Source organism: Acomys minous (assembly GCF_964271855.1).
Source record: "Acomys minous genome assembly, chromosome: 17".
Lineage (NCBI taxonomy): Eukaryota > Metazoa > Chordata > Mammalia > Rodentia > Muridae > Acomys > Acomys minous.
In genome coordinates this window covers 20,895,713-20,919,973 of record NC_140500.1, presented here as the reverse complement: position 1 = coordinate 20,919,973, position 24,261 = coordinate 20,895,713, and the positions used below count along the sequence as shown (strand labels likewise).

The following is a 24,261-nucleotide window of genomic DNA, read 5'->3' as shown; positions in this document are numbered from 1 at the left end:
TGTGTATTCACCTTCTTGTCCCTCTTTGCAGACTGCAGCCAACCCCTGGATGTGGTCCTCCTCCTGGATGGCTCCTCTACTTTCCCAGAGTCTTCCTTTGAGAAGATGAAGAGTTTTGCCAAGGCTTTCATTTCAAAGGCCAACATTGGTGAGTGATGCAGCTGAAACTGCAGGTGAGGGAGTGGCTCTCCCTGGGGTCCACTTGATTCTAACTGTCTCCCTTTTGCTTTTCCTGTTAGGGCCCCACCTCACTCAGGTGTCCGTGATGCAATACGGAAGCATCAATACCATTGATGTACCATGGAATGTGGCCCAGGAGAAAACCCATCTACTCAGTTTGGTGGACCTCATGCAGCGAGAGGGCGGCCCCAGCCAGATTGGTAAGGTTGGAGTCACAAACTGGATGTAGAACTCGTGGTCTGTCCTGATTGTTGGCTTAAGTGACTGAGCAATCTTAGCCATTAACTTTCCTCCTTGTCCTGAGTCTCCTCTTTTGAATATCGAAGATCTAGACGGATCTTTGGGTCTCTTTTCAATCCCACTGAGTGTTGCTCTGAGTCATAGCTGCTCATCTCTTGAAGGCACAAAGGGTTAGACTTAAGCCCAATGCTCGGATGGTTTAGAACACCCTGTCCTGACTCCGACCGTTCTTTCTCCTCAGGGGACGCTTTGGCCTTTGCTGTGCGCTATGTCACTTCACAAGTCCACGGAGCTAGGCCCGGAGCCTCCAAAGCAGTGGTCATCCTTGTCACGGACACCTCGTTGGATTCGGTGGATGCAGCAGCGGATGCTGCCAGATCCAACCGTAAGTGTCCAGTGCACAATCCCGTGACCCCGCTAAGATGCTGCAGGGGAGTGTGGGTGGGGTTTCCTTCCTCTCTTTTTGCCATGCAGTGCTGGGCCACTGAACCCTGGGTCATACACGCATTAGGCAAGCGCTCTACCGCTGAGCTGGGTCCCCAGCCTCTCATCACACTCACCTCCTTGAGTGATCTCACTCCGTGTCATGGGGTCTAAAAACATTTAATGGACCACTGACCTCAAAATTCCTGTCTCCTGCTCCGACTTCCCACCTCAGCTTAGCCCAGATCTAACAGACAGTTTGTCACCCACCCCAACCCCTGCTTCACCTCAACATCTCCTTCTCAGCCCTTCCGAGTCGTCCTCCTTTTCTCTCTCACATGCAACTCAAGCAAATAGCTGCATCTTCAAAACAGTCTTTAGATTCACACTTCCACATGCAAACCCCTCCATCACGTACCCGAGACACCATGGTAGCTATCTGACTCGAACCCCAGCTCAACACAGCCGCTGAAGAGCTCCTGCTGCCCTTCCACGGCCATGGCCTTTGGTTTCCTTCAGAGGCTGTGGCTGATGAGGTTTGCATACTCCAGGCTTCACTTCTTCTCATGCGTGTACTTTCTTCTTCTGCTTCCGTTCTGGGCTGTGACCTCGCTGCGTTCACTGCGTGGGGCATTTCTTCCCCAGCCGTATTCTGGGCTCCTCCATCCTTATTTTAGTTCTTTCTCTATGAAACGATCTTTCCCACTCTGCTCATTCTCCATCCTTCTCATCTTATAGTTTCTCCTAAGCATCTGTCTACATCTGAAAATGCCAGACACTTACCATGCCTTGTGTTTGCTGTCTCTGTCCCACCAGTGTTAGCGGCGAGGACAGGAGACAGGGACTCGCTGCTTGGTTCGCTGCTGCAAACCCCTTGCTTAGAACAGTGCCTGACACATAGCAGTAGCTCATTAGCACCTGCCGCCCACGTGGTCATCTCCCCCTCACAGGCTTGCTGTGTACGTGGCCAGCCTGGACTGCATGTGGCTCTGTACAGGTGCCAGATGTAGTGTGTGTGTGTGTGTGTGTGTGTGTGTGTGTGTGTGTGTGTGTGTGTGTATGTTGTGTTCATGTGATCATACACCCTTTCTTGTTGCTTGGCTACTTTAGGAGTGGCAGTGTTCCCTATTGGGGTTGGGGACCGGTATGATGAAGCCCAGCTGAGGGTCTTGGCAGGCCCTGGGGCCAACTCCAATGTCATAAAGCTCCAGCAACTTGAGGACCCACCCCACCTGGACAATTCTTTCTTCCACAAACTGTGCTCTGGTGAGTCTTCTGGTACATTCTTTTTCAGTTCTCAAACAACCACCACCACCATGACCACCACCAAACCAGAAACCCCATAAAGGCAGACATGCCAATCCAAAGACTCAAGGATGCCCATGTATAACATTTAGTCTTGAATGGAGATTGTCACATGGACCAGGACTTTCACAGTTCTGTTTCTGGAAGGTGTAGACTGCCACCTCCAGGGGGCTCTGGAGAGTGTCCTGTGCACAGTCCTGCTTCTGTCAGAGCTCTCTAAGCTCTTTAAGTAGAGGAAGTCCTGGCTTGTTTGTGCTGAGGGATTTTGGATGGAAGAATTGGGAGACATAAGCAAGGAACCCCAGCATCCTACAGGTGAAGGTCTTGTATGAAGGGCATTAGAAATACATCATCAAATTCAATATTGAAGGGCCACAGGCTAGGTTGATTTTAGGTTAGAAACATGTTTTGTTCTCTGGCCTGGCTTTACATATTAACGTATTAGTTTTAAATTTAACCCTTCTACAGAGTTACAGAGCTTACCCGGTAGACGCGGGTGTCTTGGCAGCAAACTTTCAGCAGACCTCTTTCCAGTTTTATGGATCTTGCTTCATACCCCCACACCCACTCCCGGCAGGCAGGAGAGGAGCTAAGTGAAGGCTACTGTCATGTGATACTATTGTTGTCACCGAAGGACCACAGGACGGTCACCTTCTTGTGTCCTCATAATCCCTGTATGAAACCCACCCACATTACTTTTAGAGTTGTGTTGACTAGCGGGGTGTTGAGAGTGGCTCAGGATTCTTGGTGGGTGATGACTAGAGTGTTTCTGTGTCTGTTTTAGGGTTTTCTGGAGTTTGTGTGGACGAAGATGGCAATGAGAAGAGGGTAAGTCCCTTCCTGTGGACCTGGAAGAAAGGTTGGAAATACATGTTGGGGCTCTTGTTCCTTTAAAAAATTTTTTTTAATATATTTACTTTACATCCCAATTGTAGCCCCTTTCCTCCTTCTCCTTCCAGTCCTACCCTTCCAACCTCACGCCCTCTCCTTCCTCTTCCCCCTCCCATTCTCCTCAGAAAAGGGGAGCCCCTCCAACCCACCCCAGCACATCAAATTGCATCAGGACTGAGCTCATCCTCATCCACTGACAAGGCAGCCCTGATATAGGGAAGTGATTGAAAAGCAGGCAACAGAGTCCATGTCATAGAGAGCCCCTACTCATGTTTCTAGGGGATCCGCATGAAGATCAAGCTGCCCATTGGTTACCTATGTGTAGGGGGCCTAGGTCCAGTCCATGCGTGCTCTTTGGTTGGTGCTCTCTCTCTCTGTAAGCCTCCCCGTGGACTTAGGTTAGTTGACCCCGTTGGCCTTCTTGTGGCCTTCTTGTTCCCTCTGGGTCCTTCTATCCAACTGTTCCACAGGACTCCCCGAGCTCAGCCTAATCCTTGGCTGTGAGTCTCAGCGTCTGTGGGGCCTCTCAGCGAACGGTTATGCTAGGCTCCTCTCTGTACACATAGCAGAGTAAAGTTAATAGTGTCAGGAGTTGGCTCTCTCCCATGGGGTGGGCCAGGCCTTGGTTGGACATTCCCTCAGTCTCTGCTCTATCTTTATCACTGCACCTCTTGTAGGCAGGGTAAATTTTGGGTTGAAGATTTCATAGGTGGATTAGTGTTCCCCTCTCGCCACTAGAAGGTAGCCTCCCCAGTCTCCGTGTCCTTCACGGCTAGGAGGTTCAGCTAGTCATCCCCAGGTCGTCCCTGGAGCCTCCCCCTTCACAGGTCTCAAAGATGCCCTGCCCTTAGTTTTCCTTTTCTCTCTAAGCCCTCTCCCCTCCCCTCACCACTATCCTTATATCTGATCCCGCCCCTGTTTCCCTCTCCATACGCTCTCCTGCCCAGTTCCCTCTCTTCATCCATCGCTGTTCTATCTCCCCATCTGAACGAGATTCAAAGATGGCCTCCCTTGGGCCCACTCTGTCACTTAGCTTCTTTGGATCTGTGAATCGTGGTTATAGTTATCTTGTAAAATATGTCTAGCATCTGCTTGTACGTGACTACATACCACGTGTGTCTTCCTGGGTCTGGGTTACCTTACCCGGGATGATCCTTTCTAGTTCCGGCCATTTGCCCACAAATCTCATGATTTCCTTGTTTTTAATAGCGGAATAGTATTCCACGGTATAAATGTACCACAGTTTCTTTACCCATTCTTTGGTTGAGGGACATCTAGGTTGTTTCCAGTTTCTGGCTATTACAAATAAAGCTGCTATGAACATAGTTGAGCAAATGTCCTTGTGGTATGGTGGAGCATCTTTCGGGTATATGCGTAGAAATGGTATAGCTGGGTCTTGAGGTAGCACTAATTCCAATTTTCTGAGAAAGCACCAGGTTGATTTCCCAAGTGGTTGCACAAGTTTGCAATCCCACCAGCAATGGAGGAGTGTCCCCCTTTTCCCACATCCTTGTGGCACTTTTCTTCCTTCCTTCCTTCCTTCCTTCCTTCCTTTCTTTCTTTTTTAAAGATTTATTTATTCACTTATTATGTATACAGTGTTTCACCTGTATGTCAGAAGAGGGTACCAGATCACATTATAGATGGTTGTGAGCCACCATGTGGTTGCTGGGAATTGAACTCAGGACCTTTGGAAGAGCAGACAGTGCTCTTAACCTCTGAGCCATCTCCAGCCCGCACTCTTGTTCTTATTGACTGATTTACTCTGGCCTTAGACTCATTCTCCTGCAATTATTAGCCTGTTTTGAGGGTCCCTCTGTAAATCTCGTGCTATGTTTCCCACCTTGTATAGAGCCTCCTTGATGCAAGGCTGCTATCTAGCCCTAACCCGTGCTGAGAGGCAGGTAGTGACATGGTGTATGGACTTAGATTTGGTGAGCCTCATCCTTGTCCTTAAATCTGTTTTCTCCTTCTGTAGCCTGGGGATGTCTGGACCTTGCCAGATCAGTGCCACACAGTGACCTGCTTGCCAAATGGCCAGACCTTGCTTCAGAGTCACCGGGTTAACTGTGACCATGGACCCCGGCCTTCGTGTTCCAACAGCCAGTCCCCTGTTCGGGTGGAGGAGACCTGTGGCTGCCGCTGGACCTGCCCTTGTGAGTCCTTCAGTTCCCCAGTCTATTTTGTGTAGGGGATCAGGCTTTCAGTTTGCTGTGTAGACAACCAGTGTAGAAGCAGATAGAAGGAAGTACCTGTCCCACCCCATGACATACATGTAGTGTCCTGCCACACACGCCTTCCCTCTTTGGGAGACACTTCCCACAGGAAGCATTGCTTTTCTGAGGTTTGCAATCAGCTTTCAAGTCACTCCTTAAGGATGTACATCACTGGGATGTCAGAAGTGTAGCAGTGTGCTCGAGGCACCCTTGGAGCCCTTCCCTCAAGCCACACCTATAGTTGTATGGGTCTGCATGCAACGATGTACTATCAGGTGGCCCGGTATAAGAGCTGGACACAGGCCCATGCCCTGTAAACCTGTGATCAATACTCATCTGGGAGGGGCAGTTCTCTGCCTCACTATTGGGAAAAATGGCCTCTGTAGTGATTTGTTCTCAGCAGTAGAAACATAATTGTGGGATAACTGTGTTTCACATCTCATGCTCCCGTCGGAACACATTTAATGGGATACATTTCCCTTCTGGCTTAGATGAAAATCATCCCAGAGTTCATGCTATTTCTTTTTATTCATAAAGAATTCTATGGTCACATTGGCCATCAGACAGTCTTAGTTGATAGTAAGATGGCTGTGCAATAATCAACACTTTGAACTTGATTTGAGTTTAAGTGCCTGCCCAGACACAGCTTCTATTACTGGCCTTTGGAAAAAGGAGTGTGGATCACTTCTCTTATAGCTAGGGAGCACCAAGAAGGGCACGGATGGATCTGTGCATAAGCTCTTTGAGTTTTTCCTGACGTCTTACCTTGGGCTTCTGTCCCCAGTCCTGGCTAGCTGCTACTTCTCCACAGGAAGCCTCTGGTGCCTTTGCATTCAGTTTGCCTTGACTCACTCTCCTTCAAAGACCCACACTCCTCTTTGGCAGAAGTTCCCTTAGCAAGGATCACTTTGACTACAACCCCAGGCTACCCTTTTCAGCTCCTATCCAGTCCCCAAGATAAGTGCGCCCTTATCTCAGCACCGGGACAGAGTGAGTGATTCTTCAAACATCAGCAAGTGTCCAGAAGATTCCCCCAGGTGAGAGTTAGACAATGGTCCTGAATTCCCTGTGGCTGACTGGGATACAAGCTCACCTCCTGCCTCCTGAGGGTCATGCTTCTGGGCATGGCCCTCCCCATTTGTCCCTCTCAGGGGATGTACAACAAGGTGCTGCCCATCTAGGTGCTCTTGGTCCAGCTACAACACTCTTCCTTTTATACTCAGGAGTGAAAGGCAGCAAGTGACAAAGCTAGATTGGGGGTATTGAGTGCCATTAAATTGAAAGCTCTTTTGGAATTTTGAGCTCTCTCTCTCTCTCTCTCTCTCTCTCTCTCTCTCTCTCTCTCTCTCTCTCTCTCTTTCTCTCTCTCTCTCTTCCCCCTCTGGTGTTTTCAAGACAGGGTTTCTCTGTGTAACAGAGCCCTGACTGTCCTGGACTCTTTTTGTAGACCAGGCTGGCCTCAAACTCACAGAGATCCGCCTGCCTCTGCCCCCCAAGTGCTGGGATTAAAGGCGTGCGCCACCACTGCCCAGCTGAAGTCTCTCTTAAAATAATTTTATTGGTATATATTCATTGAACATAAAAGACTCCAGAAATGTGTGCCTGTCCTGCAGCTCTACCATCCAGCCACTGGTGACTGGTGACTGATGGTTTTTCTGTGCTGTTTGCCCAGTGAGGAGGGATTTTAGTTCCTATCATCATTACCGTATATGTTAGTTAGAATTCTATCCAAAGAAAGAACTTTCCCACCCCCTCATTAATTAGTCAAATCAACTATTTGTGCTAATACAAGCATGCTGTGGAGTCTCACCTTTCTCTGCGTTGAGTGACCAGTTGACTTGTGTCTCTTCTCCAGCCTCATTGGTCCCAAGTGTGGCCCTTGGGTGTCTGTTCAGTTTGACTTTTGTCCCTTTGGCATGTTTTCACTCTTCCCTTTCTCAGACAGCAAAAAACCCTGGGTCTCATTGTCCGCGTTATATTTGCCCACTTCTAGAATACATGTGCTGCTGCTCCAGAATCCGTATGAAAAGCAAGCCCGCCAACTGAAGCATTTACGTGCAGCCCTTTCTGTATTTAGTCTCAGAATGAGATTTGGTTTTTCCAAAGTTACTTACACTGGTCGTCTCCTCCTGACCTCCTCTGCTTATGCTGTTTATTTGTTTTGTTTTTATTGCATATGTTTAGTAAGGTGATGGTCCATATCGGTGGATTTTACTGTGGCATTTTTCACACACATGTACGGGGCTTTAAGGTCCCCCCCTCCCTCCCTCTCCTCCCCCCATTTAATCGTTGGTTACTTGGGGAAGTCAGTTTGTAACTCCCCTGCGGCCTGCCCACCATGGATGCTACTCCCCACTGCTTCTGTTCTTGATTCACTTTGGCATTCTTTCTGGAAAACGTTGCTTAGGGGTTGTGTGACTTTGTGTATTGTTTTGAGAAGTCTGTGATAAACTGTATTTTTTAACTTTTTTTTTTTTCACTTGATGAACTATTTGATACTTTTACCTGGTGCCTGAGGGGTTTTTCTTGATCTTTGAAGTTGAATTGTTTTGCTCATACCATTTTTGTTGTTGTTGTTTTGTTTTTTAAACTCAGCTTTGCTCAGGGCCGACAGATCTGGACGGAAAGTTCTAGACATTTGTCACATGCTTTCAACACCCTGTGCATTCCAGAATCTTCTCAGGAGTCAGACTCAGTCTTTAAATGTCAGTTCTTTTCCAATTCCTTTTAAAGGACTCCGTTCCCACGCTGTCCGCACTTCCTCCCTGGTTTCCTTGCTTCCTCCGTGCACTCACCCTCACCCTCCCACTGTCTGCTTGTCTTGTTCAGAGTTTCCCACTACAGTTTCATTTCGGTCTATCCTCCCCCGGGACCTTCATTTTCTGACTTGGTTTTAGGTGTTTCTCCCATCTTCCATTTTCCTGAGCCCAGTGAACCTTTTCAAAACCTATTCTCATTTTTGCGCATTTCTTGTATGTTCTGCTTATTTTTTTAATTTTTATTTTTTGTGTGTGAGTGTACATGCCGTGGCACACACGTGGAAACCAGAAGGCAGCTTAGAGAGCTCTGTTCTCTCCCTCCACTGTGCAGACCCTGGGGGTGGAACTTGGGTCATCTCTGACCTTGTTTCTTCTCTTAGTTTTTAAAGTTCTCATTCAAGGTAATTTTATTTTTATTTTTTGTAAAGTTTTGAGCATATTTGCATTGCTGTATATTGTGTCATACAGTTTTCCCCTGTGACGTCTTTTTTGAGTAGACTCTCCAGTGATCCTCACTTCCTGATTTTTAAAGACGATCTTTCAGCCTCGTGTCACTTTCCTCATTGTGTGGCTCAGGGTTTTAGGAGGTTCCGCATTCACTGAGACCGGTGTGGAGAAGCAATTTCCCTTGTATATGTGCAGAATTTTATGTCTCCTGGTGTTTTAGCTCTCTTTAAAATGTCTTTCCCGGTCCCCAGTTTCCCTCTTTGCTCCTTTTTATGTGTCGCTTCCCCATTGCCAAATATCTTCCCATTTCCTTTTCTTGATTTTGGTGCTGGGAACCTGGGGCCTCACACGTGCTAGGCAAGCACAGCGCCTCCGAGTTCTCCCTCCAGCTCCCAGAGTTCCCTTCAGTTTTCGCGTCTGTCAGTTGACTTCTGTAATGTGCATCCATCATTCTTGGCAAGACTAATACTTCAGCGTGGTGCTTGGTTTTAGATGGTTCTCTGCTATGCAGAGTGACAGTGAGATAACAGAACGTGGAGAGAAGGAGAGACGGGACGAAATGGATTCTCGAATACATTTATGAGTTGTGTAATTTCTGGAATAGTTTATATAGTCCTGTGACAATGCTTTATTATGGAAGTCTCAGATTCTCACCCTTTCATTGTGTTAATTTAATGTTTCCTGTGACTTGAACATTGGAGTTTGTTAATGTACATGGCTCGTTACAACCAGTAGGGGCCGGAGAGGTGGCTCACTGGTTAAAAGCACTTGGTGTTCTTCCAGAGGATCCAGGTTCGATTCTCAGCCCACACATGGCGGCTCACAACTGTCTATAACTCCAGACAATGTAATGCCTCCTGGCCTCCACAGAAACACCAGACACACAGTGGTGCACAGACTTGCATGCAGGTAGAGTACCCACCCACCCACACCTGAAAAAGAAAGAAACAAGGAAGGCAAGAAAGCCAAAAAGCAACCAAGAAAAACCTGGCCAGTAAACTGGAGTGCACTGTGATGGTTTGTTGAAAGAGAAACTGGTATTCTGAGGACGGAAGCGCCTACAATTCTCTGTGCCCATCACACCGAGATGTCGTGCCTGAAAGGTGCTGACTAAGCATTGGCTTAGTCCTAAGACTTAAACATCTGTTTACCAAACCTGAGCATGTCTGTTATGCACTATCAGGCTGGCGTTTAGTCTAGACTGCAACCAATTCCTGTGATAATCCCCAGAGGCAGTGAATGCAATCCCATGTGCAAGAGCGAAGATAGGAGAGGCTCACTGAAGACTAATAGTTTTATCCAGGGTCTTAAGTAAGCAAACGGCAAAACTGCAGTCTAATTCTGAGCATGTCAAAGTTGGTGTGATGATGGACAGAGCCACTCTGATGAACAGCCTTTGCCTTGTGATTTGATAATACATTGTCATTGGTTACTGGGGCTGTTTGCTTGGCATGACAGAAATAACAGTGGACATAGCAGGGATTATACTATTCACTTCCCCATGGCTATCACAATATGCCTGATACTACAAAGTTAAAAAGAGGAAAGGTTTATTTTTCACTCACAGTTTTGGGGTTTTTATCTATGGTCACCTGGCTCCATTTACTTAGGAACTATGGTGAGTTGCCACATCCTGGCAGGAACATGTGACAGGAGGGGGCTGCTCACCTTACAGCTCAGACCAAGGAAGAGGCTGCTGTGTTCCCTTCCAGGGCTTACTGCCAATATCCTAGCTCCCTTCTACCTAGCGACATCCCTTTAAGTCCTACTGCTTTCCAGCAGTGCCACCAGCTGGCAGCCAAGCCTTTGGGGGTACACGCATTCAAACCCCACTAGCTCACCAGCAGGACGATGACATTCAGTCTGTTACTTGGGAAGTAACGCGTGTTCAAGGACCCGGGGAGTTTGACTGAAAGCTACAGAGGCTGCCCAGCTCTGAGAAATGGTGGCAGCCATCCCTGCCAGCTGCACGCTGTGCTGATAATCACCCACAAAAGAGGCAGTGCCCCGGGCCTAGTTATGAGTAAGGGGTACACGTGGGGTCGTCTCATTGAGTTTTTTCCTCATTTTCTTTTCATTTTTTATTTTTTCATTCACTTCTACAAATGAGTTATGGTCTGTGTGGAAAATTCATCTCTGACTTCACTTAGGTCCGAGACTCACTTTCCAATCAGGGGCACTGGGACAGTCAAAGTGGGCATTTGTCCCCCAGTCACCTTATGTGGGTACACAATGATTAGCGCCCGCATGCTGTGATCATAAGGGAATTTGCTGATTATATGACTGAATGTGGGTTCGTGGGTGAGCTCTGAGACCCGACTGTTTATTTTGGGCCAGGAAATCTCTTATGGGGTACGTCACTACTCAGGGCCACTTGGTACTGTTAGCTGAAGGGGACACATGTGCCTTTAAATGAACTTTCCTTACAGTGAGGTCACGCATAACTTTCTCAGCAACCCATGCTTTCAACCCTTGAGGCTTCACGTGTTTCCCCAGGCCGGCCCTCACCCCCTCCCAAGAGTGGCTGGCTCACTTTCCTGTGTGATGGGGCTGGATACAATCAATCTACATTTGCTTTTCCCACTCAGGTGTGTGCACGGGCAGTTCCACTCGGCACATAGTCACCTTTGATGGGCAGAACTTCAAGCTGACGGGCAGCTGCTCTTACGTCCTCTTTCAAATCAAGGAGCAGGACCTGGAGGTGATCCTCCACAACGGGGCCTGCAGCCCTGGGGCAGGGCAAAGCTGCATGAAGTCCATCGAGGTTAAGCACGATGGCCTCTCTGTCGAGCTGCACAACGACATGGAGGTGAGAGGGTTCTCAGTGGGCTCCGTGGCAGGGCAGAGGAGAGCTTCAGGAAAGCCACGGGGAGCTTGTTTTAGCTGCTGCTGCCGCCTGGGAGTCAGCCTTCCTCTTGGCTAGCAGGGCACGTCCTCCTCCGGTGGGGTTCTTCGCCATCTCCCCAGTCTTTGGCGAGATTTCATGTTGCTCTGGGTCCAGATTTGGGAGAGCAGATCAGTTTTACATAGCAAGTTATGAATTTTGTCTCAGTTTCTGGCATTGATAAGGAACTGGGTTGGCACCAGGGCCATGGACACACTAGGCATTATGAGCCCAGTGTTCAAGGCCTGGGAGTTTTCCAAACGGAAATATTTAGTGCCTAAATCAGGGCCTTTGAAAATATTTAGGGCCTTGACAAAAAAACGTATGGCTTCAAAATTTCGAGAGGAGACTGCCAAACTCCTATAAATAAATGTTTGATTAAACGCTTACAAAAGGTTATATTATGCCAACTTCTTTACTCGTTCATTTAGAAATCATAAATATTTCATCGTGTGAAAACAACTTGTAGACTAGATTTTCTCACTTGGTAAGAATTCCTGCGTATGAGCGCTAATTGCTGAGAAATCAGAGTTAGTCATACATCAAACGAGGAGCTCATAGCCAAAGAAATCTTAAAATCAGAGTGATAAAAACCCTTCCAAAATGTGTACAACAAAATCGCGTTCGCTGCCGAATGTGAGTATGTTTTTAATATGTTTGGTGTGCTCCATGTTGGGGCCTCAGAAGAAGGACATGTGTGTGCATATGAAGGATTTGAAGCCATCCCGGCCAGTGTCTCCTCCTGGACACTGCGCACCAGTAGCTGATGCAATGGCAGCTTCCCTGGCCTATTGGGAAAGGGTTACCCCCCCTACTGAGTTACACTGCCCGGGTTCCCTGAAGTCTTGGGTTTTCTGGTTCAGGTGCATGCTGCCTGCATGGTGTCATAGCGGTCTGTGGGATCAATACACAGAACCTGTTTGTTCTGGAAGAGCTGCTGACAGGCATCAGGCTCTGCAGGCAACTCTGCAGTACGAGTATGAGGAAGACACAGGGACCCTTAGTAGCTTAAGTAAGAAGCCAAGAGAAGTTCTAGAATGAGCTAGAACAGTGGTTCTCAACCTGGGGGTCACAACCCCTTTGGGGGTTGAACCACCCTTTAGCAGAGGTTGCCCGAGACCATTGGAAAATACAGATATTTACACGGCGATTCGCAACAGTAGCAGAATTACAGTTATGAAGTAGCAGTGAAGATAATTTTATGGTTGGGGGGGTCACCACAATGTGAGGAACTGTATTAAAGGGCCGTAGCATTAGGAAGGTTGGGAACCGCTGAGCTAGAGCTCTTGGTGATCTCTTCCTTGTTTGAGCAGATGGCAGTGAATGGGAGACTGGTGCTTGCCCCCTATGTGGGTGGAAACATTGAAGTCAGCGTCTACGGTGCTATCATGTATGAAGTCAGGTTCAACCGTCTTGGCCACATCCTCACGTTCACGCCGCAAAACAACGAGTTCCAGCTGCAGCTTAGCCCCAAGGCCTTTGCTTCGAAGATGTATGGTCTCTGTGGTAAGGAGGTGTTCTCTCAGCTGGCTCCTCTTCTGCATTATAAACCTTGCTGTTCCTGTGTGTGGGGGTGAGTTGATAGGTAGATTACCGAATCCCCTTTTCAAGCCCCCAGCAGTGAGGGTCAGACACATCCTTGCGGGTGCAGAATGTCCAGGTCTTTGGCACTCCTGTCTTTTGTTGTTGCTGCTCTAGGAATCTGTGATGAGAACGGGGCCAATGACTTCATGTTGCGGGATGGCACGGTCACTGCAGACTGGAAGAGGCTTATCCAGGAGTGGACCGTGCAGCAGCCAGGGCACACATGCCAGGCTGTTCCCGAGGAGCAGTGTCCTGTCTCTGACAGTTCCCGCTGCCAGGTCCTCCTCTCGGACGTGTTTGCTGAGTGCCACAAGGTCCTTGCTCCAGCCACATTCCACACCATCTGCCAGCAAGACAGTTGTCGCCAGGAACGAGTGTGTGAGGTGATTGCTTCTTATGCCCACCTCTGTCGGACCAACGGGGTCTGTGTTGATTGGAGGACAACTGACTTCTGTGGTGAGTGCCCCCCACAGGTGCCCTCCCCCCAAACCCTGCAGACAAACCAAGTATGGGCTTGCTCACACTCTGGTCTTCAGATTCTTGTCTTCCTAATGAAGACCAAAAATCACATTTCCTATTCCAGTCAGGATCAAACAGGACTGTAGATATAGAAGCCCTCCAGATGCAGAATTTTTATGTAGGTAAAAGTGTATTCTGTAACTCAAACCGTTGTGAATTTGGTATTTTAGACACAGGTAGTCACCAGCTAAGTATTGCCTAACTGGTAACCGAGCTGGAATGAACAACCACCCACTGGGCAGGATTTTGAGGCGGGAGTGGCCTTTTGCCCCCCGCGATGCCTCAGAGCTGTGCATTTACAAACAGGAATGCTAAGGATGACTTAGCGCTGTCAAGGGCAGCCTTCCTAACTGGTCCTGCCCTGCGCCCATCATTTGAAATGCATAGAGCACCAGGGTAAACCAGATATGGATCCTGTCCTCACAGGGTGAAAACAACACCGACACCCCAGCCAAATAGAACCGTTGATTTTTTATACACGTGTGCCTCGGAGGAGTCTGTCATCATAAGAGTTCTCAGCCTCTTTGACGTGGAGCTGAGGACTTGGGCATCTTGTCTAGTGATTGGCTCTTCTCCTAGTCTTCATGAATCTCTATTTTGGCAGAGCAAAGGAAAAGAGCTGGATGGATTACCTACCCAACCCCTGCCCCACAGCCATTTTTTTTAAGTTCTTGGGTCTACCTGCCTGCAGACCAAGGGGCAAATGCATTATGGAAAGCACCGTTTATGTTTATTTGCTTTGTATATGTTCCTCACTGTTCACTGTGAACACAGAGGAAAAACCCTGCACTCGGACCTTTGGAAACCACCACTATCTTATGTGTATGGGCGTGGGAGGGAGTTTATAACCTGCCAGGTTATGATAATGTTTGGTCAGCACTTAGTCATGTGACTGCAGCTAAGCACAAAGGAGATATTGCGCTCTTTATTCTGAGTGGTTGTATGCCAAGGCAAGAATTCTAGTACAGTGGAAGTTGCGGGCAATGAACAAAGGGGAAAGCTGGTCATGCCTGCTCTAGCACATTACTCAGATGACTGGCCGCCTTAAATTGGCCACACTTCCTTTGCTTCTGGCTGGTGTAGACCATGGAGAATGATTTTCAATCAATCCCCGTCTGCAGCTATGTCGTGCCCACCGTCTCTGGTATATAACCACTGTGAGCGTGGCTGCCCTCGGCACTGTGACGGAAATAGTAGCTCCTGCGGGGCTCACCCTTCAGAAGGCTGCTTCTGTCCCCAACACCAAGTCTTGCTGGAAGGCAGCTGTGTCCCCGAGGAGGCCTGTACTCAGTGTGTTGGCGAGGATGGAGTGCGCCATCAGGTAGGAGCCTGGCTTCTCCCTGCCAGTGGGTTGGCCCCCTTCCACTTCCCACAGCAAGGTTGACTCTCATGGGATCACGGAAGGATGGGAAGGCAGCATGTGTAGCAGCTTTGAGTTTAGAAAGCTCTGAGTTCAGATCGTGAGTCTCCCATGGATTTGCTGTGGGATCAAACACCAAAGGGTTAGCACAGCATTGATAGCATTTTTCATTCATGCTTGTAGAGTTATATATGGATCCAGGAGGGAAGGAGAAAAATAATGTATTATAAGGTGATATCTGCCGTTTTCAGACATACTTCATACTTCCTATAGTATCTCCAGGTTTCTTAAAGATCTGTTTTTTTTTTCCTTCAGAGCATTTGTAACCAAGTGGCCAAGTGAATTTAAAGAGAACAGCTAAAGAGCTCAGTACCCTTATTGTAGGATTCCTTATTGATTTTAATGCACTAATGTACATTGCAAATGTTCCAGAAGGTTATTTGATTATGAAGCATGTGTGTGAATGTGCGTGCGTGTGTGTGTGCGCGCATGTGCGCGCATGTGTGTGTGTGTGTAAAACACCCTTTGAGCTCAGATTCTACCAGAACACCCTAGTTTAACCCTCATTGTTTCCAAATGTAGGAAACCCCCTGAGGCACCAAGCTCAGCCAACTTCCCTGTGGGCCCATCCCACAGAGATGGGTTTATCCACTGGACTCAGAATTCAAGGTTCAGTATAACTCCAAAGATCCTTCCCTTTCTGTTATTCACAAGCATCTTTGCCAGATTGTTGCTGGGATAATTTTCTTGGAAATCATCGAGACGTGAATTCTTTTAGCTTTCGGAGAGCTCAAGAGGCTCCTCAAAAGGATATTTACCAAACTCTCCCATTGGTCTATAATGGCAGCCTTGCCTCTTCCAAGCCGAGAGCATCGATATTTACAAGACGAGGTACATAGCAGTCCTGCCTCTCACCACTGCCAGTGACATCACCAAGCGTGGTAGACATAGCATATTTGGCTTCTAGTGAAGGGGATGTGCCCTCAAGACCTGACACATCCATCCTCACCGAAGAGAACCTTTCCCGCTTAAGGCACCAGGTGTGTGGCTTACCCCTGCAGTCACAGCTAGCAGAGCTTGCGGTAAAGCTCGCCAATCAAAGAGAGCAAAGAAAACAATAACCACAGTGGCTATGTTGTTTCGTCTGTGACATTGTAAGCCAAGAAGTAGGTCATTTTTGATTTTCTCCAAATCCCTGTAGGGTCATTATCACATGTCACAGTTAATGGATGAGAAGTCCAAGATTTAAGTGGCATGAATCATATGACGGGATGGCTGTTGACAGCACCAGGCCATCCTGTGCTGTCCCAGCCACGGACCTCAGGAACAGCTGCAAGCTAAGCGCTGTACTGACTGGGCAGAGATGTGAGCATGCGCTGGATGTGAGCATGCGCATCTGTCTGGGTAGCGTCTCTTTGCTTTAGGTGGTCAAGCTTCATCCCAGTGAATCCTCTCCCTTTTTTATTCTCACTGGAAATAGGTGAGTAGGGAGGAAACTCAGACATATTCGTCCACCGTATTGCAAATTGCCAAACTAATAAGGTACTTGGACATAAGACTCTCCAAATGAGTTGGCAAAACCTAACATTTTTCTCCTTGGTCCTCACGGCTCCTGGGCTCCTGCAGGCCTCCAATGATGCAGTGCGTTAACACCCAGTGTTTGTTCCAAACTGCTTAGAAGGGCAAAGCGCTTCCTCTCTGAAGGCAGAAATGGTCTTGCCCTCTTCCCTGGCCTCCCATGGCGAGAAGTAAGCTCTCTAGCCCAGTGTCCCAGGCTCCATGAGTGTCAGATAATATCCGCAGGTCCCAAAGGCAGGAAATGTGTGAATTTTATTGTGATGTCCTAGCGTGTTCAACCTTCTCTTCCGCCACTTCTCGCTGACGGTTTCTCCTTCTCTGTTTTCTTCACCTTCAGCGCAACAAATTGGAACAGGCATATGAGTTGCATTAAGGAATCTGTCCAAATCGTGCACTATTTTGGACCTAAGAACAGTTTTTTTTTATAAATCAAGTATAGAATTAATCAAAACCTCTGACGAGAACACAGCCGGTTTTAGTTATTCAGAAAATAGAGTTTAAATGGGAGAAAATAAGCGCTTATCCAGCCACCTGCGTTCCCAGCATCCACTTTAAAGCAGAGAAAGAATGAAAATCTAATATGAAGAACATTTCCCTTAAATGAATTTTTAGGCTGAAAAAGAAAGCCCAGAAAATCTTCCTTCAGGGAAATAACCAGGGCTTAAATCTGCTATACCCCGGGAAAAGGAAAAATATTTACCAGTTTCCATAGCTCTTGTTTGTTTTACAAAATGCACTGTGGACACGTGAACTTTTGTAGCAGGATCAGATGGGGACTGGAGTCCCGCACAGGCTGTCTGCCTCTCACGGGAGCCGCTGCGCAGCATTGTGTAGGAATCCCACTTCAGCTAAGGGGGGCATGTGTCCCGAACCCCGGAGCCTGTGGCCTGGCACCTCTTCCCTTCTGAATCTCCACATGCTTCTGTTTTTGTTTTTGTTTTTTGACTGGCCTCGAACACTTCCGTGTTCCTATGCCACACTCTCTGCTGGCAGCTCTTCTGGCCCCTTTATTTAATCTCGAGCTCTAGCGGTTCTTATACCTGTTCTCCTGTGTGTCCATCTGGGGATGAGAGTTCAGCCTGCAAGCAGCTTGGGCCTGTGTAGCAGCGCCCCCTGCCGGCATATTTGTATAGACAGGCCTGTGACTTGCTCTCACTTTTCTCAGGGGCAGTAGATTCTGTGTCCTGACTTGGAGTGTATTTCGCTAAAAGGTCCCGGGAAGGTGGAGATTCCTGGAGAAAGAAGCTGAACACCTGTTTTGGGGTGCCCTTCTGATCATGGGTTGAAGCCCATCGGCCCCGCCAGGTCGGCCGTGCCTCAGTGGGAGGCAGGTTACTTGCACTCCCTGCTTTATCAGCACACTTCTGGTAGCTGGAAGGGTCTTATCCTCTGGATATCCGAGGTCCACATTTAGAGAGAGAGGAAAAGAGAAAACTGAAACATTACAGCAGGACTCCCTTCTTCCTAGCTGTCACTCTCAGTTTCCGGCCCCAAAGGGAGCCCTATGCACCTTCCCAGGGGCTCCAGTCCTTGACCTGAAACAGCAGCTGCAGCAGCCTTGTTCCCCGCCACCCCCGCTTTGGTTTTTTGAGACAGGGTTTCTCTGTGTAGCCTTGGGTGTCCTGGACTCCCTTTGTAGACCAGGCTGGCCTCAAACTCACAGCGATCATGCCTGCTTCTGCCTCCTGAGTGCTGGGATTAAAGGCGTGCCACCAGACTCGGAGTTTCTTTTTTTCCCCTTGATTTTCATTTTCATTTCTTTTCCTCTCTGTCCTCCCCACTTTTCTCTTTTTTTCTTTTTTCTTCCTTTACCCCCCCTCCTCCTCCTCTTCCTCCTCCTCTTCCTCCTCCTCCTCCCCTTCTTCTTCTTCTTCTTCTTCTTCTTCTTCTTCTTCTTCTTCTTCTTCTTCTTCTTCTTCTTCTTCTTCTTGTCTTCCTCTTCTTCTTCCTCTTCTTCTTTGGATACATTTAGCCCAGGCTGGCCTCAAACTCCAGATCCTGCTGCGCCTGTCTCCCTAGTGCTGGGCTTACACGTGTACACACTTCCACCCCCTGTTCTGCCCTTTTGTGAGTTTCTGCCTCCAGTCCTCTCCTCCATCCTGTTTACAGTCAGCAGCTCTGTCTATTTAACACACTTCTTTCTGAGGGAGGCTCGTGTTACAAGCAGGGCAAATTCAAGTGGACTGGCAAGGCTGCCACAGGCATTTCATTCATCCGCCTCACCCTCTACATCCAGGCCCTCTGAGGACCAGCCGCAATGCTGACTTGCATCACCTGGTCCTCAGACCAGAGTGTCCCATGTGCCACTGCTCAGACTTGTTTCCTCTCAGTTCCTAGAGACCTGGGTCCCAGATCATCAGCCCTGCCAGATCTGTATGTGCCTGAGTGGGAGGAAGGTTAACTGCACTGCACAGCCATGTCCCACAGCCAGAGGTAAGCGAGTCTTCCCTACCTGATGCCCCTGGAGGAAGAAGGACCCTGTGGGCCTCCAGCCATCCTGTCACACACACGATGGACCAATCCATATATTGACCCTATGGAGGTGCTTTTCTTCATAAGACCCCATTCCTGCTTGCTGAGATCAGGAGTCCCTTTTGGCACCTAGAGTAGATACTCTCTGAGGTACCCCTGTCTGTCCACCCCAATGTTTGCATCAGACTCAGAGTCTCCTGGGGGCTAACCCTGAGGATGCTAGCAAGACCCAATGTGAAGAGCTATTCTACCCAGTGTTCTATCCTGGTCCCACAGTCCAAATCCTGTGGGAGTCCTGTCAGGGTCTGTGCTGACTCTCACTGAATGCGAACTTTGAAAAACCTTCTCTAGTCTGGACCATAGTTGACTTTTCTCTTTCTGAGTTTTGTGGCTGTTCTTCTCCTTCAGCTCCCACGTGTGGCCCGTGCGAAGTGGCTCGCCTCAAGCAGGGTGCAAACCTGTGCTGCCCGGAGTATGAGTGTGGTACGTGTCCACCCAGCAAATTCTTCCAGGGTCCAGCCCCGAGTCCAGCCCCAAGTGGTCAGACCATAGTTATGCTTTCTTAGGCATAGGTACGTGTGTGTGTGTGTGTGTGTGTGTGTGTGTGTGTGTGTGTGTCTGTGTGTGTGTGTGTGTGTGAGAGAGAGAGAGGGGGGGTGTGGGGGGTGTGGGGGGGTGAGGAGATGACGGCATGACTCAGGGAATTCAGAGAAGGTTGAATGGCTGCACGACAGGAAGCTAATGGGGCTGTCATCCTCGTCCTGTCAGATGTGTTTATTAATTCATTCTTCAAAGGCAGATCTTCAAGGGAGAGTGGATGGGCCAAGGGGAAGGCTAAGGAGCTAGAAAGGAAGCTAGAATTCTGGGAAGGTGATTAATGCTGATAAACTTCATCAGAGATCAACACAAATCTTATGGGGAGTTCAGTCTGGCTTGAGAACAGATTTATCAAGCAGATCTCCGAATGTTGGCACTAAACGGGGGGGGGGGGGCGCACATTTAGGTCCAGTCTTCCAGCTTATAGACAAATTTAAATTTCTACCCTTTTGTTAGTTCATTAAATCCTTCAGCTAACCTGATAAGTTTCTAATGTAAAGAAGGGAAAACTGAGGTCTAGAGGATTCAGACTTAGTGGAAGGCTGCAAGTCTTTGCAAATATTAGTTAGTGTAAAGGTAATATGACATCTGTTGTCTGTCTGTCTGTCTGTTTATCTATCTATCTATTTATCTATCTATCCATCTATTAATCTTCCTTCTGTGTATCTTAGCATCTACTCACCTAGCCATTTATCCTCTGTCTTCCATCTACCTACCCCCTACCTACATCCATCCACCTGTCCATCCATCCACCTATCCATCCATCCATCCATCCATCCATCATCCACCTATCCATCCATCCATCCATCATCCACCTATCCATCCATCCATCCATCATCCACCTATCCATCCATCCATCCATCATCCATCCATCCATCCATCCATCATCCATCCATCCCTATCTAACTTATCTATCCACTCATCATCCATCTATTGTGTTGCCACCTCTCTTTTCTGATCTCCACCTCCATCTCCCTCTATTGCCTGTCACCATCCCTTAAAACAGTAGAATTCCACAGGGGAGGGCATGCAGATTGTCAGGGTTGCTCACTGGCGAGCAACAAGAGGGTAACCTCACCAAGGTCTGCATGCACCTCTCTTTCTTGAACGCCAGTGTGTGACCTGGTCAATTGCAACTTGCCTCCGGTGCCTCCATGTGAAGGAGGACTCCAGCCAACCCTGACCAACCCTGGAGAATGCAGACCCACCTTCACCTGTGGTAAGGCTGCCGTGGGTGAGGGACGTGGGGCCACTCTCTCCTGGCCTTGGGAAATCATCTTCTGTTCGGGAGATCAAGGCTATTTCATTTCTTCTTTTGGTTAGATGAACTTATGTTTAGGGAACGTTGGGAAAAGAGGGTTAAGGTTATACTTAATTAAGACCTCTGACAGCCCTGGCTGTATCAGCTGCAGGTGTACTAGGGTGTACACAGCTGCATCTATGTCATTTTGAGGGTACATTAAGATACAGATAAGGGCGATGACGAAGTAGCTCAGTGGTAAAGAACACTGACTGCTCTTCCAGGGGATTCGGGTTCAGTTCCCAGCATCTACATTGGTGTCTCACAACTGCCTATAACTCCAGTGCCAGCGATCTGACACCCTCTTCTGGCCTCTGCAGGCACCAGGCATGCCTGGTGTTGCACAGATATACACGTAGACAAAATATCTATCCACTTAAATAAATCTCAAACACCCAGACAAACACAAAGCAGCTGTTGGGGCTCAGGCAGTTAGACGTCAACCCCTATAGCTACTTGCTCCCATTGTCCCCTCTGCCACTGAGGGGAGGATATATTGCTTCGCTTACCTTTATCACTGAACTTTATTTTAAAGCTTAATAGGGTGTTTTCCTCTGTAGGTTTATATGTTTAATCATAAAATATATATTTTCTTAATTTTAATTTATTATAATTTATTCAGATTACGTCCTGAATGTTATCGCCTTGCTTGTATCTTCGGAGTTCCACCCCTCCCCCTCTCTCTTTTGCCCTATTCCCCTCGCCTAGACCTCTGACAGAAGGGGATCTCCTTCCTCTACCATACCAGGTCTCATCCGGATGGCCTGTTTTCCTGTCCTCTGTGTGCCACTGGGCCTCCCCACCAAGGGGGAAGTGATCAAATTGGGAGCACCAGAGTTCATGTCAGAGGCAGTCCCCCTCCCCCCACAACTGTGGAGAATGAGCTATCCTTTGGTTAGAGCCAAGCAGGAGGATCAGCATAGGAAAAATGGCCATATTACCAAAAACAATCTACAGATTCAATGCAGTCCCTATCAGAATATTTACACAATTCTTTACAGACCTAGGAAGATTAATTCTCAGCATCATATGAAAAAAAAAAACCAGAATAGCTAAAAAAAAAAAAATCTTGTACAATAAGAGATCTTCTGGAGGAATCTCCATCCTGGATCTCAAGCTGTACTATGGGGAACAGTAATAAGAACAGCATGATATTGGCATAGAAATAGGTTGGTTGATCAATGGAATAGAATTGAAGACCCAGAAATAAATCCGCACACCTATGGACACTTGATGTTTGACAAAGAAGCCATAAAATATATTTTTAGCACAGGGGCTAACTAAAATCAGACACGGCAAGACACAGAATTCTATATTTAGTTACTAAGGGTCCATTTCAAAGCTGGGGTGTTCTTGGCTGCCTACTTTGGAACCTCACTTGAGTTCCTTGATGCAGATTTTGGGGGTAGGGGTGGCACGTTATAAGGCAGTTGGGATTAGGTGCAGGATGCAGGAACGGGCTTTAATAACACTGCTTGTTATTAAATATAAATATATTATATTTTAATATATAATATAATAAATATAGTATATATTAAAAATATAAATATAAATATATTAAATATAAATATAAATATTAAATATAAATATAAAAATAACACTGCTTGTGATAGCATCGCTGGCCACCTTTCATTTTTACATCGTTGGAGATGAAGCCTAGAGAGTGATGAGGCACTGAGGTGGGGATGGGATTGTGTAACCTGCTATGCCAACCAGGGTGCCTAGGTCTCTCTGGGTTTTAGGGGTTCTGTATCTGGCACCTCTCAGAGTAAGTAGCTGGGAGGATCCTGCCTCTTCTACATGCTCCTTGGGGTGATGGTGCAGGAATTGAGTGGCCCTCCTGTTCTCCATAAGAATTCCCAACCCTGCATTTCTTTTCATTAATGCCGTCTTTAGAAGGATGACTGGTTTTTTTTGTTTGTTTGTTTTTTTTTTTTTTTTTTTTTTTTGTATTCTGAGTGTTCTATAACTGCTGAACTGGGCGCATGTGCACATCTGACTTATTATTCTGGGTCTGAGGTTCCCTAGAACCCTTCCACAGCCAAGTACAGTGCTTGGTGTGGCAGGGCTGAGGGTGTCACCTGTGTTCACCCTAGCCTGCAGGAAAGAAGAATGCAAAAGAGTGTCACCACCCTCCTGCCCCCCTCACCGGACGCCCACCCTTCGGAAGACCCAGTGCTGCGATGAGTATGAGTGTGTTTGCAGCTGTGTCAACTCCACGGTGAGCTGCCCACTTGGCTACCTGGCCTCAGCCACAACCAACGACTGTGGCTGCACCACAACCACCTGTCTCCCTGACAAGGTAGGCACTGCCCAAATCTGGATGCAGTGATGGCCCATTCTTTACTCCTCATAGAAGACTTGAACTTCTCAGCTGCCCTTCTCCCTGAACCAAGGGTGAAGTGGGTAGGTAGGTGGGTAGGCAGTCAGCATTTTATCTCACCCGTGTGGAAATTAACACAGGAGGTACTGATGGCAAATCTCCTATGTATCCATCATGGCTGGATACTGAGGTTACAGTGGGTGTATGGCTTTGACAAAGTTAGCCAAAGAGAGACTATGATTGCAAGGATTATTTAGAGAGTATTTAATAGTTTACTCATCTTTCCATTGATGTCAATCCAGCCATGCATCCATGCATTCACCCCACAACCCCCTGCTCTGACCCCTCAAACAACTACTATGCTTTAATAGACCAGTGTTATGCTAGGTGCTAAGGGAACAGTGTAGAATGCAGTCCCTACTTCTGGTCTTGTTAGCATGCACTGCATTAGTCTATGGACCCAAAACAATAAGATACAAATAGGAGAGAGCCACCACCGACTGACTCGGTGTGTGGAGATATGATTTGTCACTTCCTAAGCATATTCCATACAAATGGATGTCATTAATCACTTGATTAAACGATTCCGATGAGTTCATTCTCAGAAACCTTGTGTCACCAGGTTTGTGTCCACCGAGGCACTGTCTACCCTGTGGGCCAGTTCTGGGAGGAGGGCTGTAACACATGTACCTGCACCGACATGGAGGACACTGTCATGGGCCTGCGTGTGGCCCAGTGCTCACAGAAGCCTTGTGAAGACAACTGTCAGCCAGTAAGTGAGGCACAAGGTCTGGGTGCTACATGGGGCCATTGGGTGGGGAAGAGCAGAAGGGATGTTGGGGTGTGGGAGAGAGGGAAGGAGGAAGATTATCTATCTATCTATCTATCTATCTATCTATCTATCTATCTACTACCTACCTACCTACTTATATTGAAAGAGAGAGGTACTTGGGGAAGCCAGCCTGGTCTACAAAGCGAGTCCAGGACAGCCAAGGCTACATAGAGAAATACTATCTTGAGAGAGAAAGGGAGGGGGGAGGAAATAGAGAGGGGAAGGGATGGAGAGGGAGAGAGAGGGGGGAAGAGAAGAAGGAAGGAAGGGATGGAGGGAAGGGGGGAGGGAGGGAGGGAGGGAGAGAGAGAGGGAGAGAGAGAGAGAGAGAGAGAGAGAGAGAGAGAGAGA

General features: G+C 47.8%; 1 protein-coding gene across 1 annotated transcript in view; it reads left to right on the top strand.

The window, feature by feature from the left end:
- Positions 1-24,261, top strand: part of VWF (von Willebrand factor) — a 137,727-nt gene that overhangs the window by 95,071 nt on the left and 18,395 nt on the right. The window contains exons 29-43 of the mRNA XM_084765429.1: positions 32-148; positions 240-380; positions 662-805; positions 1,954-2,109; positions 2,933-2,976; positions 5,018-5,195; positions 11,050-11,270; positions 12,659-12,851; positions 13,044-13,385; positions 14,570-14,769; positions 18,717-18,819; positions 19,267-19,341; positions 20,570-20,674; positions 22,852-23,057; positions 23,701-23,850. Coding sequence (XP_084621555.1) covers positions 32-148; positions 240-380; positions 662-805; positions 1,954-2,109; positions 2,933-2,976; positions 5,018-5,195; positions 11,050-11,270; positions 12,659-12,851; positions 13,044-13,385; positions 14,570-14,769; positions 18,717-18,819; positions 19,267-19,341; positions 20,570-20,674; positions 22,852-23,057; positions 23,701-23,850 — 2,375 coding nt within the window. The remainder of the gene's footprint in view (positions 1-31; positions 149-239; positions 381-661; positions 806-1,953; positions 2,110-2,932; positions 2,977-5,017; positions 5,196-11,049; positions 11,271-12,658; positions 12,852-13,043; positions 13,386-14,569; positions 14,770-18,716; positions 18,820-19,266; positions 19,342-20,569; positions 20,675-22,851; positions 23,058-23,700; positions 23,851-24,261) is intronic.